Raw genomic sequence first — 17,027 nt, forward strand, 5'->3', positions numbered from 1 at the left:
TAGGCACAGACAGTAATGAAACTAAAATCCAAAAAACACGTAATAACCTACGTGTGTCAAAAATAATTTCCTAAAATATTCATCAGTAATGTATAAATTGTGCAAAATATTTGAACTTAAAAAAAAATCTCCCTCTCGCCAACAGGGGGTGCTGCAGCACCTGCAGCACCCCCACTTCCCGCGGCCATGTCTGCAGTTATTCGATTCATTTTCCACAGAACACCACATATAATAAATGCTCTCTGATTCGTTTCGTTGTTCATGTCTGTCTTGGTTAGCTTTACACTAACAAAATAAATTAGGCTATATAACAGGAAGCTAACAAATCTCTCATGATGTGGTGATGTGGTGGAGAAAATAAATTTTAGTTCAAATAATTTAGAGCCATACAATAAGGATTTTTCCATGGAAGAACTACAACGAGCAATTAGGAAATCCCATGATACAGCGGTTGGACCAGATAAAGTTCATTACCAATTTATAAAGAACTTGCCTCACCTCTTTATGAAGAAGCTTCTGGGAACTTTTAACTCTATTTGGATATCAGGAAATATCCCATCTTCTTGGCTTGAAGCTGAAATTATTCCTATCCCAAAACCAGGAAAAGACCATAGTGATCCTATAAATTATAGACCTATAGCTTTAACCAGTTGTTTATGTAAAACTATGGAGAGGATGGTAAATGATCGTCTAGTCTGGTTTCTGGAATCCAAACAATTTATAAGTAAGGCTCAATGTGGTTTTAGGAAAGGTCGAAGCACAACAGATCACCTTGTCAGTCTTGAAAGCTATATCCGTGATGCTTTTATTAAAAAAGAACATGCTGTAGCTGTTTTTTTTTACTTGAAAAAGCCTATGATACCACCTGGAAGCATGGAATCTTAAAGGATTTGTATCGACTAAATTTTAGAGGACGTCTGCCAATCTTTATTGGAAGATTTCTTTCGAATAGAATTTTTAGAGTTAAGGTAGACAATACTGTGTCCGACCCGCATAAACAAGAACTTGGAGTACCTCAAGGAAGGATTCTATCAGTAACTCTTTTTAGTATTAAAATTGACAGTATTGCCCAAGTTATTGGTTCTGATGTTCTTTGTAGTTTATATGTAGATGATATCTGCATTTGTTATAAGACTATGGAATTACATTTGTGTCAAATTAAACGCACGCAACTTTTGCAAAAACAAACAAAAATATACATTGATAAAAGAAAAAAACTATCTGAAAATAAAAACAATCAACTAATTAGCAAAAAAATTAACATCATCTTTAAATATACTGCATTCTTTGTATATAGTTTTCTAAGTTTCACTTTCACTAAACATAGTTTTGAATGTGCTGCAAATGTTTTCGTTTTCACTTTCCAAGTTTTCGTTTGCGCTTCGCAAATTTACGTTCTCCATTTTGACACAAACCTCTCGTGAGGGGCGGGCTTAACAGCGGTTCGCTCTTATTGGCTTGTGAGATTTTGATTGACAGCTCATTGAACCGGAACCCCGGAACAGAAGGTGGCAGTAGTGCACCAATAAGCTGGATGCCAACCGCTGTTAAAAATAACAAGAAGAAGACGATCGGACGCAGTTTATCAGCGGAGCTGCAAGTAAGTTAGTCTAAACAAACGGTAATAAGAGTATATTAATTTAATGATAATACACGGATATTTTACACGTCAGCAGAGGAATAACAATAGTTCAAGATGAGTAATCGAGAGGCTCACGGTCCGGAGCAACAACACCATCCTCCTCGGCCGGACAATCGAGGCAACCTTACCTGAGGTAAGTTAAGTTTTTAATAACTATCAAAATAAATAGAATAATCCCACTGCAAGTTTTATTGATGTGCTGCTGAGGAGGTTTTTGCTGTTAGCCGTGCACAGGGTGACCAGCTTCAAAATTTCAGGGTTCTTATGTTAACCTTGTCTGTAAATTTGCGGTTTTCTAAAGCAACAATTAGTTACAAACAAGTTATACATTTTAAAGTATTAGTGTTGAATGACTATTGTGCTATATGTAGTGATGTCATTAAATGCTTATTGTTTATTTTACGGCCCTAGACGGCGAAACTCAGGACGAGGCAGCACTTTCTGTCCCACGAGTGATGCAGGGGTTGACAGGCACCTGCTTCTGTCAGAGAAAAACGCCTTCAAAATAACTGATAATAACTTTGATCACACATGCATGCATTGAAGGCCAAGCAAATGAATTTAAAGAAAGAATGGAAACAGCAGTACAACATGATGCTTACTTTTACAGTGTCAGTTGAAATGAACTCAAATGTCTAGACAAAATGTTTCTCCCAATAGTAATGTCTTTTTTATCATTTATAGATGCTGTTTAACAGTTGTTAATGATTTTACATGCATCTGAATGGTTTACAGAGTCTTAAAGGGATAGTTCACACAAAAATGAAAATTCTGTTATTATTTACTCAGCCTCATGTTGTTGTAAACCTGTTTAAGTTTCTTTATTCTGCTGAGAAGATATTTTGATAAATGATGGTAAGCACACATGAGAGTGTTCCCATTGACGTCTAAAGTACAAATTAAATCTAAGGAGGAAAATGGAGGACAGTTAATTTTCTATGTCATGTGATGTTTAAACACGCCAACAGAAAGCAGTTTCTAATCTAATCATCCATATGCCGATATATAACATGCATAACGTCTTGCATTGCATTTGTCCTTCATGTTCAGCTGCGTTGACTCTCAGATATGTAAAGCACAGGCTGACAGATGTAGTGAGAAGGCATGATATATAAAGATAAATTACCAGCACAACAGTATAAAGTGTTGCCATGAATAACCCTGCAGATGCATATGAATCCGAACACAATAAGAGGGGAAGCCCAGCAGTCAGAGATGTGTCTCCATTGTGATTACAGGTGGGAAATAGTTTTAAAGGAAAGGTACATCTGTGAACCAGCTTTTGTATCTTGTAAACCTGAAAATGACTTTTACAATTTAAATGGAGCACAGTCTTTGGATGACATCAAGTGTCTGTTGGTATAACTCCTAGACATTCAATGGTGATATCAAAGGCTTTTGGTCTGACAAAGGACAATAGATCTCTGGCACCACGACCACACCATCATCCTCTGTGACATTGTCAACACAACAATTTCCTCTTGAAAAAGTTGCTCCACCATCTGAAAAAGAAACAAGTGTTATAATGCTAACCAAATTTAGTTTGATACATTTCTAAGGACACATAATTACATAATGCCAAAGTAACTATATGCAAGTACATGAATGTCAAGAATAAAAATCCTGATATTTAGTTAATGTCATTCCAATCTCATGTAACATAAGCCCTATTTACACATGGCATTGGATGAGTCTTGAGACCACATTTGCTTTAAGGGGACAGCACACTACTTACTATGATAATGAGTAATGACTTTGCAAAATAGTTTGGGGGGAAGGATGTATTATTACAGTGCTTTTTTTGTTGTTGTTGTTGTTTATTAAGAGTTTAATGTCATGCCATCTACCTGGCTAGAATTATGAATAAAAATAAAAGATGAAAAATGAAACATTAATTCTTGATAAATATTCTAAAATGAAATCTGGTCTTACAATATAGGTGCAGTTCACCTGCCGAATCAAGCACTGTCTCTTCTTCCATTGCAGTTCTTCATAGTACAAGAGACAGCTGACCAAACATCACACCATAGAGGCTCAATTCTAAAAAAAAAAAAAAAAAAAGAGAAGAGAAAAGTATGGGCAAATCGTAGCTTATAAAAAAGCAATGTCTGTCCATAGTAAATCATCATGTGAAGTATTACACTGTAAAAAATGTCTGTAGAAATTACAGTATTACTGGGTATTACTGGCAACTAGCTGCCAGTAACTTACTGTAGATTTTACATTTATGTTATTTACTGGCAACATTTTGTTCAAAGTTAAATGAACATGAAACATTTTTTGACTTTATCTTCTACAGTAAGTTACTGGCAACCAGCTGCAAAATTACAGCAAATTTTTTAGAGTGTATGGAAACCAAATTAGTGCCATTCCTACATTAAGGGCAGGTAGGCTGAATAATACCAGATGTGGTGCAGATATGCATTTTTAGAGTGCTGCTAATACGCCTAAATAAGACAATTCTGTTGTCATTTACTCACCCTCATGTCGTTCCAAACCCTTAAGACTTTGGTTCATCTTCTGAACACAAGTAAAGATCTTTAAAATGTTATCTTTTCAAAGAGAGCTTTCTGTCCCACCAGTAACAGCAAGGCTTCATTTTAACCTTATGTAGCACAGTGCTCTTGTAAACGTGCATTAAAGATTAATTGATTTGAATTAAAATTGATTTAAACTAAGCATTCGCTGCAAAATATGTTCTCACGCTTGTTCTTGTAGAAATAGCTAACATGAATTCTATGCTGAACTCGTTACATTTCAAATCTAATAAAAACATAAACTAAAAAAACCTAAAAATTTACCAAAGCCCCTTTAAATTGAAATTTTATATAAAGAGAACAACATGAGATGGTTCAGTGCCTACCTGGAGAAATTACACTCTTTGGTCCTGATAAGTAATATAAAAAGAAAAGCGGAATTAGGCTAAAATCTTACATTTGTTTTTTATGGACAATAATAAAGATAGAATTGTTTGCCTAACCACAATTAAAGAAAGATCATTATCTTTGCGTTTCACATATCCATTGTAAGCCTAAATGTGCCAAAGTAGACTATGGAACAAATGGGTCTGTTACATAACGATCTTTGCTCTGCTTTGAGAAATGCAATACCATTCATATACAGTTTAACACAACGTTGCAGCCTTCACACATGAATAAATCTGGCAGTGTGATTATTCTATTTATTTTTTAGTTATTACAAACTTACCTCAGGCTGCCTCGATTGTCCGGCCGAGGAGGATGGTGTTGGTGCTCCGGACCGTGAGCCTCTCGATTACTCATCTTGAACTATTGTAATTCCTCTGCTGACGTGTAAAATATCCGTGTATTATCAATAATGTTCTTTAATATACTCTTATTACCGTTTATTTAGACTACTTGCAGCTCCGCTGATAAACAGCGTCCGATCGTCTTCTTCTTGTTATTTTTAACAGCGGTTGGGATCCAGCTTATTGGTCCACTACCGCCACCTTCTGTTCCGGGGTTCCGGTTCAATGAGCTGTCAATCAAAATCTCACAAGCCAATAAGAGTGAACCGCTGTTAAGCCCGCCCCTCACGAGAGGTTTGTGTCAAAATGGAGAACGTAAATTTGCGAAGCGCAAACGAAAACTTGGAAAGTGAAAACGAAAACATTTGCAGCACATTCAAAACTATGTTTAGTGAAAGTGAAACTTAGAAAACTATATACAAAGAATGCAGTATATTTAAAGATGATGTTAATTTTTTTGCTAGTTAGTTGATTGTTTTTATTTTCAGATTGTTTTTTTCTTTTATCAATGTATATTTTTGTTTGTTTTTGCAAAAGTTGCGTTCGTTTAATTTGACACAAATGTAATTCCATATAAGACCAAGCATATTAACATTATTGAATGAAAAATCCAACTAAAAATAAATAAAATGCTCTCATGGTCAGTACGAAATGGCTTTACATTTTCACAAACAAAAACTGTCTGTATGCATTTTTGTCAACTTTGTTTATTGCACAATGAACCTGAATTATTTTTGGATGGAACTCCCATAAAAAGGAGACTAAATTCCTTGGCATAATTTCTGACAATAAGTTGTCCTTTATTCCACATATTAAAATGCTTAAAGAGAAGTGTTCTAAAGACATGTACATTTTAAAGGTTTTGTCCACAACTAAATGGGGAGCAGATATAACATCACTTATGAACTTGTATAGAACACTGATCCGATCAAAGTTGGACTATGGAAGTATTGTTTATGGATCTGCCAGGAAATCATACATACAGTCCTTGGAAAGTATTCATCATCAAGGCATACGACTAGCTTTGGGAGCTTATAGAACATCACCAATTCAAAGTCTATATGTAGAAGCTAATGAACCTACCTTAGAAAACAGACGATGAAAATGTTGGCCTTACAATATGCAATTCAATTAAAAACAAACAAAGGAAACCCAGCACATCAAGCAGTTTTTTCAACCCAGTATTCAATAATGTATGAAAGAAAATCAAATCATATTTGTCCATTTGGTCTACGAATAAAACCTCATCTTGAAAATCTCAAATTAGATTTAAACATCCTGGAACAAACCCACTTTTGCAAAATTCCTTCTTGGGATATCAAAAAACACTTTATTTTGTGGGATTTATCAAAGAATCAAAAATCTGAAACACACCCAAATGATTATCAGCTACAGTTTTTAGAAATAAGAGCTATTTATCCCCAGTATACTCCAATATACACAGATGGATCCAAATCTGGAAACCAGGTAGCGGCAGCTTTTGCTACGAATGAAGTACATCAAGGAATACGTATTCCAGATCAAAGTTCAATCTTCACAGCAGAAGCAAATGCTTTATTGTTGGCATTAAAATTTATTGAAACATCTTCGCAAAAGAAATTCTTAATAGTGACTAAATCAAAATTATGCCTGGATTCACTGGAAAATATGAAAACTGATCAATGCTGAAATCAAAGGCTTTTAACATCTATTTTTGCTGGGTACCTGGACACTCAGGAATTGCTGGAAATGAGAAAGCGGACAATGCAGCAAAAGAAGCACTATCCACAGAATCAATAAAGTGTTCTATACCTTTTACAGACTTAAAACAAAGGATAAATGAATACATCAGAAATAAATGGCAATCAGAATGGGATCAATGTCTAAATAATAAGTTGCATGAAATAAATCCTGATGTGAGGAAAAAACATAATTCCTGTTTTGATGAACGATGGAATCAAGTTATATATACAAGATGTAGAATAGAACATTCAAAAATGACACACCAATTTTTACTCTCAGGAGAAAACCATCCAAAATGTTCATCTTGTCAAAACCATTTTTAATGATTTTCACAAGTTTCATGCCTTCCAGAAAATGTTCTTTTTTAAAATATATAAACATACAATATATCAAATGAAACAAAAGACCCTCTGCTTTAATAAAAAGTTGCATCCTACCTCCACTAGTTCTCTTTATATCACCTCTCAAATATGTGTGTGTGGGTTTCATCAAAAGTAAAAAGATTTGAGCAAAAAGTTGAGATAATAGCATTTTCTGATAGATTAGATTCAGAGCGATCATCAACAAGTGCTGCGTCTGAACTGTTTGGGAGGAGGGGTTCTTTCTGGTTGCATAAGTTGGGTAGGAGAGATATGGTGGATAATAGTGGTATTGCGGACTGCCGGAAAAACTCGCCATTGGCAGGGACGCGATTTCTCTTAATTGACAAGTTAACTTGCCAATGGTGGCGAAAGAGTCCAAGTAAAAAAATTTCTATTTAAATTAATATTGCAGATTGAATATTTAACCATTTGTGAACATCCCTAATTTACAGCTTTGTAAAAACAATAAAGGTAATAAAGTTACATAAAAATTCCACTAATAATGAAGTGTAAAGAAATTCTTGATTCTCATTCTTGCCATCCAGACCAATAACAGAACCTGACTGTAAGAGGAGGAAGATTGAGCAATCTGATAATCAACTACAAGACTTCAATGAAAACATGAGTCCTCATTTCAGGTGAATTATAGGATTTTATTTTATTTAGTAGTAAATGTTAGAAAATGTTGAACTTTTCTATTTTGCCTAAATTTAACATTTTACAAACCATTAAAAGTCGTGTGTCTTATTATACAAACATTTTGTTCTGTACATTTTTAATCTTACAGGTATTTATATAATAATCTGAGTTATTAATTTACAGTCATGACTTTGATCCTGCTGAAGTCCTGAACACATTCAGATCAAATCTGAGGAAGAAGTTTGAGTGTTTGTATGAAGTAACATCAAATAAGAGAAACCCAACACTACTGAATGAGATCTACACAGAGCTCTACATCACAGAGAGTGAAAGTGGAGAGATCAGTAATGAACATGAGGTGAGACAGATTGAGACACAATCCAGAAGAACAACAACAGAGGAGACACCAATCAAATGTAATGACATCTTTAAACCTTTACCTGAACAATACAAACACATCCGAAGTGTGCTGACAAAGGGAGTCGCTGGCATTGGAAAAACAGTCTCTGTACAGAAGTTCATTCTGGACTGGGCTGAAGAGAAAGAGAATCAGGACGTCCACCTCATATTTCCACTTCCTTTCAGAGAGATCAATTTGATGAAGAACAAAACACTCAGTCTTTTAGATCTTCTTCATCTTTTCTTCCCACAAACAAAAGAAATGGAAATCTTCAGTGATAAATATAAAGTGTTGTTCATCTTTGATGGTTTGGATGAGTGTCGTCTGTCTCTGGATTTTCACAGCAGTGTGAGGTTGTGTGATGTAAGTGAATCAACCTCAGTGGACGTGATGCTGACAAACCTCATCAAGGGGAATCTGTTTCCCTCTGCTCTCATCTGGATCACCTCCAGACCAGCAGCAGCTGATCTCATCCCCTCTGAGTGTGTTGATCGAGTCACAGAGGTACGAGGCTTCACTGATCCACAGAAGGAGGAATACTTCAAGAAGAGAATCAGTGATAAGAGTCTGTCTGATCAAATCATCTCACACCTGAAGTCATCCAGGAGTCTCTACATCATGTGTCACATCCCAGTCTTCTGCTGGATTTCAGTCACTGTTCTAGAGAGAATGTTGAGTGAAGCAGAGAGAAGAGAGATCCCCAAGACTCTCACTCAAATGTACACACACTTCCTGATCATTCAGACAAACATCAAACATCAGAAGGACTATGAGAAGAAAGATGAAGACATGATCTTCAAACTGGGGAAACTGGCTTTTGAGCAGCTTGAGAAAGGCAATCTGATCTTCTATGATGAAGACCTGAGAGAGTGTGACATTGATGTAGCAGAAGCATCAGTGTACTCAGGATTGTGTACTCAGATCTTCAGAGAGGAGTTTGGTTTGTATCAGGGGAAAGTTTACTGCTTTGTTCATCTCAGCATCCAGGAACATCTAGCAGCTCTTTATGCTCACATCTCCTTCACAAACAACAACACAAATGTGTTTGATCAAAGTACTAAACCAGGTCAGTCTAAAATTTTGGGAAACTTTAAACATAAATCATCAGAAGAGGATTCATTATTTGAGTTGCATCAGCGAGCTGTAGATGAATCTTTAGAGAGTAAGAATGGACATCTGAATCTTTTCTTGCGTTTTCTTCTGGGTCTTTCACTGGAGTCCAATCAGATTCTCTTACAGGATCTACTGACACAGATGAGAAGATGCTCCTACAAGAAAGAGGAAACTGTTGAGTACATTAAACAGAAGATGACTGAGAATCTGTCTCCAGAGAAATCCATCAATCTGATTCACTGTCTGAATGAACTGGGTGATGATTCACTGCTGCAGGAGATTCAACATTATGTGAAATCTAGATCAGTAGGAGAGACCAAACTCTCTTCTTCACAGTGGGCAGCTTTAGTTTTTGTGTTGTTGACGTCTGAGAAGCATTTGGATGAACTTGATCTAAATCCATTTATTGGAGATAAAAATACAGCAGATGAAGTTCTTGTGAGACTGCAGCTTGTGATTAAAGAAACCAAAAAACTACAGTAAGTAAAACTAACAGTTAAAATATTAATTAAATTACCGTAAAACTTCAAATAATAGCCGAGTCCCAAATAGACGCCTGTCTCTTTTAGACGCCTGGTGTGACGACAGGTTTGGGTAAATAAACGCCTGTCTCAAAGGTCCCGTCAGGGCCGGAGTGGGACTCATTTTCAGCCCTGGAGTTTCATGCCTTAGACCGGCCCACTTGCAATTCACTGTATTTTTCAAATATATAATTTCATATTCCAATTATAATTTTTGCCATAATCATGCAGCCCTACCATAAGACCATAATATTACTAAAGTAAACTTATTTAAAAACTAAAGGAAACAAATGTGTTTGTGTTTTCCACTATATTTCTGTTTCTAAAAAAACGCGCTCAAGTTCATTTAAAATATAGACGCGCGGCCGGCAAGCGCACTCAAAAGACGCGCTCAAGTTTATTTAAAATATAATAGACGCGCGGCCGGCAAGCGCACTCAAAAGACACGTTCAAGTTTATTTAAAATATAGACGCGCGGCCGGCAAGCGCACTCAAAAGACGCGCTCAAGTTTATTTAAGATATAATAGACGCGCGGCCGGCAAGCGCACTCAAAAGACGCGCTCAAGTTTATTTAAAATGTATACGCGCGGCCGGCAAGCGCACTCAAAAGACGCGCTCAAGTTTATTTTAAATATAGACGCGCGGCCGGCAAGCGCACTCAAAAGACGCGCTCAAGTTTATTTAAAATGTATACGCGCGGCCGGCAAGCGCACTCAAAAGACGCGCTCAAGTTTATTTAAAATGTATACGCGCGGCCGGCAAGCGCACTCAAAAGACGCGCTCAAGTTTATTTTAAATATAGACGCGCGGCCGGCAAGCGCACTCAAAAGACGCGCTCAAGTTTATTTTAAATATAGACGCGCGGCCGGCAAGCGCACTCAAAAGATGCGCTCAAGTTTATTTAAAATATAATAGACGCGCGGCCGGCAAGCGCACTCAAAAGACGCGCTCAAGTTTATTTAAAATGTATACGCGCCGCCGGCAAGCGCACTCAAAAGACACGTTCAAGTTTATTTAAAATATAGACGCGCGGCCGGCAAGCGCACTCAAAAGACGCGCTCAAGTTTATTTAAGATATAATAGACGCGCGGCCGGCAAGCGCACTCAAAAGACGCGCTCAAGTTTATTTAAAATGTATACGCGCGGCCGGCAAGCGCACTCAAAAGACGCGCTCAAGTTTATTTTAAATATAGACGCGTGGCCGGCAAGCGCACTCAATATAGACGCGTCTGAAACAAAACTCGTGTTCAAGTAAGCGCTTTGAAAACCAGTAGACAGCGGCACATCCTGCGTTTCCCATGCGTTTTAGATGTCAATGAACCCTAATGCAAGAATTCTTCCAATAAGTGGTCGGGACTCGGGACACAATCAACTTGTGCATAAAGCGGCGGGGACATCTCTCACCCGCAAATACGCGTCATCCCGGTGGCATGACAACACCGGCCCTCGTGGCCAATAAAAACAGACCGGCCCACCGGGAATCCTCCCGGTTCTCCCTATGGCCAATCCGGGCCTGGGTCCCGTATACACTGCATATTAATTCGGTTGTCACTTCACCTTTTAATGCTTAATCCTGTTCTGTACACACACAGTTCAGTAATTTACGGGACTCACAACCGCATTCTACAACCGAATTAACTCCCGCAAAATGCAGGTAGTGACAACCGAATTTACAAAAACTCTGCACAGTGTGTACATAACCGAACTGAACAACTAGTAGTTAATCAAGTGTTTAAACGTTCATCATAAACAAGACAGGTCTCTCTTTTGAAAAAATATATGCTTAGAAAACGAAAAAGTCTTCTGTATGCGCGGTTCAGAAAATGACAGAGGAAGCGTTTGCTGACTAGTGTTGCCAGATCTTGCACGAAAAAAACAGCTAACAAGAAAAATCCAATAATAAACCGAAAGAAATCTAAATGCTTTATCCCAAAGATCACAATATTGGGACCGGCACCCTCACCCTTTATTAACACCAAAAACTTGATCGCTTCATGGCCCAAAAGCCATAAACGGTTAAGTGCCAAAACGGTATTTACGTACAAAAAAGACGAGGACCTGGCAACACTGCAAGACTGTGAAGTGCTGTGAAGCAGCCTCACAAAAGCGGAAAATACACAACGCCAAGACAGATGTTTATTGCAAAACACAATGCTGTTATTATTTTGGTCAAAGCTGTGAGTGATAAGCACGCGAGACGGCAGAACGTTGCTATGGTTATTTCTGTGTCAATCATCACATTTTCTGGAGTTAGTCTTGTTCCGTACAGACATGAAACGAACATTTAGGGGATTTACTCCCGCATTTAAATGCGGTTGTCACTCCCGAAAGTTTGCAGTGTGTACGAGACCAAATAAAGGCCTGGTCTGTTTTTTTGTTTCGGGTTGTATTTAATCTTCTAAAACCCGTCAGATCATCTGTTTAAGCCAGTTCTATGGTGCAGATTGAACAAGCTAAAGTTTTTTTTGCTTACCGGTAGATGTCACGTGACAGACGCAGTCGTTCCGTTACTCATCACTACAACACAACAAGGTTCGTCGTCAGGATTGAGGTGATGATGACAGTAGCGAAGTGGCAATCAGGAGAGTCGGGACTTTTCCCGGTGGGCCGGTAGTGTTTTGGGGCCGCTGATAATAGCCGGGCTTTCAGTCTTTTGTCATGCATGCACTCCCGCCACACATTGTATTTCTCACGCGGAAACACCATTTATCATATTTAATATGCTGCAGCGCCCAAAATGTATCTGGACTCTCTCTCTCTCTCTCTATCAAGCCCGTCTTCCCTAGAGTTCTAGTCGAGCGAGCCAATACAAAAAAAAGAAAGAGGCTACACAATAGCCAATCAGAAAATAACACTGTTGTATCTGGGTAAGATTTCACGCAACAACCAATAAAAAACATGTCCTTGTTTGCTTTATTTATACTGCCAATAATTTAAGACTGTTGTTATTACACGAACTAATTTGTTAAATACATTTAAATTATAAATAAAACGTAATATCTGGTAACCTCCTGCTGTCATGCTGGAACAATAAAATTAAAAGCCTGTCTCTTATAGACGCCTGTCTCTTTTAGACGCCTGTTGTGACGATAGGTTTGGGAAAATAAAAGCCCGGGCTATTATTTGAAGTTTTACGGTATTTTACTTTATTATTTAATTTTTATTTTAGGAGAATCATTCATAAAAACAGATTATCAAGTGTTTAATTTTCCTTATGTTGTATATAAATCATCAGTCAATCTCAAAAGCAGAACTTTTAGGGGTGATCTCTCAGACAGGGTTTAAGTCTAGACTCAGACTAAAATGTGTGTTTGAGCTGTCATAACTAAAAATAGCTGCACTAATGTTAGGCATGCTTGCAGGAAGAGATGACAGCAGTGTTAATTGTAGCAGCAAATTCTGATTTAGTCTTAGTCTTTTGAATAACACACCAATTAGTTTTAGTCTTTTTTTAGTCATCTGAAATCTTTTAGTCTTAGTCTAGTTTAGTCGACGAAATATCATAAGAGTTTTAGTCTAGTCTTAAGTTTATTAGTCTGTTATGGAATGGTATTAAGGTTTGAATATGCAATACAGACACAGATTTAATGGTTGTTATAGAAAACACGTATTTTATTTTATTCTTAATGTCAAAAAAACTGACCGTGGCTTTTTCACAAAAGATAATATCACATAAAATAAGCATAAGGCCCGCTCTACCTAAAAATATACATGGTCACTTAAAAAGATATGCATTCTCCCTAAATGACATGCACACACAGACACACACGCACGCAGACACACAGACAGAGACACACACACACACACCACACACACACACACACACACACACACACACACACGCACTTTGTCCAGTCAAGTAAAACCACAACATCTACTATAATAGTAACGTTACACATTTCATTCAATTTGAGGACATTGAATATTTATACTCAGTATTAATTCAGACAACCCAATACAATCAATACAGTTCAGATGTGTATTCCTTTCGTTTCTACAACCCCAAAACAGAAAAAGTTGGGACACAGTAGAAATTGTGAGTAAAAAAGGAATGGAATAATTTACAAATCTTATAAACTTATATTTTATTCACAGTAGAATATAGATAACATATCAAATGTTGAAAGTAAGATATTTTGAAATGTCATGCCAAATATTGGCACATTTTGGATTTCATGAGAGCTACACATTCCAAAAAAAGTTGGGACAGGTAGCAATAAGAGGCCAGAAAATTTTAATGTACATATAAGGAACAGTTGAAAGACCAATTTGCAACTTATTAGGTCAATTGGAAACATGATTGGGTATAAAAAGAGCCTCTCAGAGTGGCAGTGTCTCTCAGAGGTCAAGATGGGCAGAGAATCACCAATTCCCCCAATGCTGCAGCGAAAAATAGTTTTCTGAGTTTCTCAGAGAAAAAATGCAATGAGATTGAAGTTATCATCATCTACAGTGCATAATATCATCCAAAGATTCAGAGAATCTGGAACAATCTCTGTGCGTAAGGGTCAAGGCTGGAAAACTATACTGGAGGCCCGTGATCTTCGGGCTTTAAGACAGCACTGCATCACATACAGGAATGCTACTGTAATGGAAATCACAACATGGGCTCAGGAATACTTCCAGAAAACATTGTCAGTGAACACAATCCACCGTGTCATTCGCTGTTGCCAGCTAAAACTCTATAGGTCAAAAAAGAAGCCATATCTAAACATGATCCAGAAGCACAGGCGTTTTCCCTGGGCAAGGCTCATTTAAAATGGACTTTGGCAAAGTGGAAAACTGTTCTGTGGTCCAACGAATCAAAATTTGAAGGTCTTTTTAGAAAACTGGGACGCCATTTCATCCGGACTAAAGAGGACAAGGACAACCCAAGTTGTTATTAGCGCTCTTTTCAGAAGCCTGCATCTCTGATGGTATGGGGCTGTATGAATGCGTGTGTCATGGGCAGCTTACACATCTGGAAAGGCATCATCAATGCTGAAAGGTTTATCCAAGTTCTAGATACATTTGATCCCATTCAGACGTCGTCTCTTTCAGGGAGGACCTTGCATTTTCCAACATGACAATGCCAGACCACATACTGCATCAATTACAACATCAAGACTGCGTAGAAGAAGGATCCGAGTACTTAAATGGCCAGCCTGCAGTCCAGATCTTTCACCCAAAGAAAAGATTTGGTGCATCATAAAGAGGATGATGCGACAAAGAAGACCTAAGACAGTTGAGCAACTAGAAGTCTGTATTAGACAAGAATAGGACAACATTCCTATTCCTAAACATCGGTCCTCCTCCAGCTGTTCCTTGTATGCACATTTAACTTTTCTGGCCTCTTATTGCTACGTGTCCCAACTTTTTTTGGAATGTGTAGCTCTCATGAAATCCAAAATGAGCCAATATTTTTCATGACATTTCAAAATATCTTACTTTCAACATTTGATATGTTATCTATATTCTATTGTGAATAAAATATAAGTTTATGAGATTTGTAAATTATTCCATTCCTTTTTTACTCACAATTTCTACTATGTCCCAACTTTTTCTGTTTTGGGGTTGTATGTTATACCAAGTTAAGCGAAAACACAGTGGTTTATCTGATAAAATAACCTTAGCGTGTATGCTCACCTTCGCATGTATTTCCGGATGAGTCGTCTTTACAGGCTGTCGTCTTGTCATATTTGAAGTGTGACCAGATTAGACGCTAGCTCTGACATTTGTGTTGTTAATGAGGCATGTCTTCGGACCGGGTGCACCACAAAACGTTAGCGTGTTGCTAACGAGCGAAGTCAACTGAAATCAGCCAAAGCTGGGAAACGAGGACTGTACAACTAAATATAATGTAAACAACCTGTTGAGAAAACTAACTTTGCCACGGCTTTTTAAAATGCCTCTGCTGCCTGCTTCTGCATAGATCAACCTACCCTCAAAGACTCGCTCTGATTGGATTTCTTCCCAACTGTTCTACAAAATGAGTAGCTCTGATTGGATCTCTTGTCCATTCGTCCCTCCCTAACATTTTCGTCTTATTTTTATTCGTTGACTAAAGTGTCAGTTATATTTCGTTACAGTCTTCGTCATCATATATGATTTTATTTAGTTTTTATTTAGTTTTCGTCCGTGAAAAAGGTTCGTTGACGAATATTTTTCGTCATCGTCTTCGTCAACGAAATTAACACTGGATGACAGAGACTCAGAGAATGAATCACAATGATAACCTTTAATTATAAAACAAGAAACAGACAGGTAAAAAAACAAACTAAATTCAATGGAGAACAAACATCAATGGGGAAACAGAGAGAGATTATATGGTGTGAAGATGATGATGTTATGATGATGTGATGATGATGATGGGTAATGCAGTTCAGAGGTAACTGGTGAAAATGGGGGAAACAGATGACAGATCTTTAAATATATCAGTACCATTGTTTTGTCAGATGCCAGTAATGTGTTTTTGAGGTATGTTTGTGAAACAGCTTTAATCTCCTATCTAAGGTCTAATCCTAACTTTGTCTGGAAACCACCCTATAACACACAAAAATACACAAAAGCTTTGGAAATGTACCACCTCACATATAATTTGACTCAATAAAAGATTTTTTATTCATTTTTTATAACATTTACCTTTAACTTTTATATTTAATACCACACAAGTCAAACAAACACTATGGGGTGGTTTCTCAGACAGGGTTTATCCTAGTCCCAGACTAAAAAGTTTGAGCTAATTTTTAATAAATAAAGAACCATTCATTTATTAATCAGGAGGATTATTTTTGTTATTTATACACTTTTTTATTCATAGCACTTTTTCATTACATGAGGTATCAAACAATAATAAATATGTGTATTAAAATCACATTGTTAAGTTTAAAATATACATAAAATTAAATATATTAATTATTATGCAAATATAACAAATAACTACTCAAATGAGATATGGATGTTGAATAACTGCTTTAATATTAAATAAATTAACAATAAAATTTGCCAAAGATGATCATTGAAAATTGACATCAATTATTTAAAATCATGAAAATCATGACATATGCCACATCAAACATGCAAATGATAATAAATACTGAATTTTGACACATTGTTTACAGGGTAAATATATGACATTATATTCAGATGTATACATTTTAGCACAAACAGAGAGATGGCATAAATTAAGAATTAATAGGATAATAGGATTTAAATATTTCATTATTAACTGTAAAAATAAAAGTCAATAGGATTGTGGTAATGTTTGTAGAAGCTAGCTAAAGAAGTCCATATTATTTTGTTTGCTGGGTCATTGTGCAGACTCCATCTCATGTTTTTGTTTTGTTTTGTAGCAGTGATGTTGAATATTTGGTCAGATAA

The 17,027-nt window shown here is 36.8% G+C and overlaps 1 protein-coding gene and 1 long non-coding RNA gene across 2 annotated transcripts in view; one reads left to right on the forward strand and one right to left on the reverse strand.

Moving 5' to 3' along the window:
- Positions 1-2,415: 2,415 nt before the first annotated feature.
- Positions 2,416-5,479, reverse strand: LOC141363183 (uncharacterized). Its single transcript, XR_012368665.1, has 3 exons — positions 4,850-5,479; positions 3,575-3,682; positions 2,416-3,144 (listed from the first exon to the last, which is right to left on the reverse strand). It is a non-coding gene; the product is annotated as an uncharacterized lncRNA (long non-coding RNA).
- A 2,041-nt stretch (positions 5,480-7,520) lies between these two features.
- LOC141363182 (protein NLRC3-like) overlaps positions 7,521-17,027 on the forward strand; it is a 77,047-nt gene continuing 67,540 nt past the window's right edge. Inside the window, exons 1-2 of the mRNA XM_073865774.1 lie at positions 7,521-7,632; positions 7,817-9,625. Of these exons, the coding sequence (XP_073721875.1) occupies positions 7,616-7,632; positions 7,817-9,625 (1,826 nt within the window). The 5' untranslated portion in view covers positions 7,521-7,615. The remainder of the gene's footprint in view (positions 7,633-7,816; positions 9,626-17,027) is intronic.

This window comes from Misgurnus anguillicaudatus, unplaced genomic scaffold (genome assembly GCF_027580225.2).
Source record: "Misgurnus anguillicaudatus unplaced genomic scaffold, ASM2758022v2 HiC_scaffold_33, whole genome shotgun sequence".
Classification (NCBI taxonomy): Eukaryota; Metazoa; Chordata; class Actinopteri; order Cypriniformes; family Cobitidae; genus Misgurnus; species Misgurnus anguillicaudatus.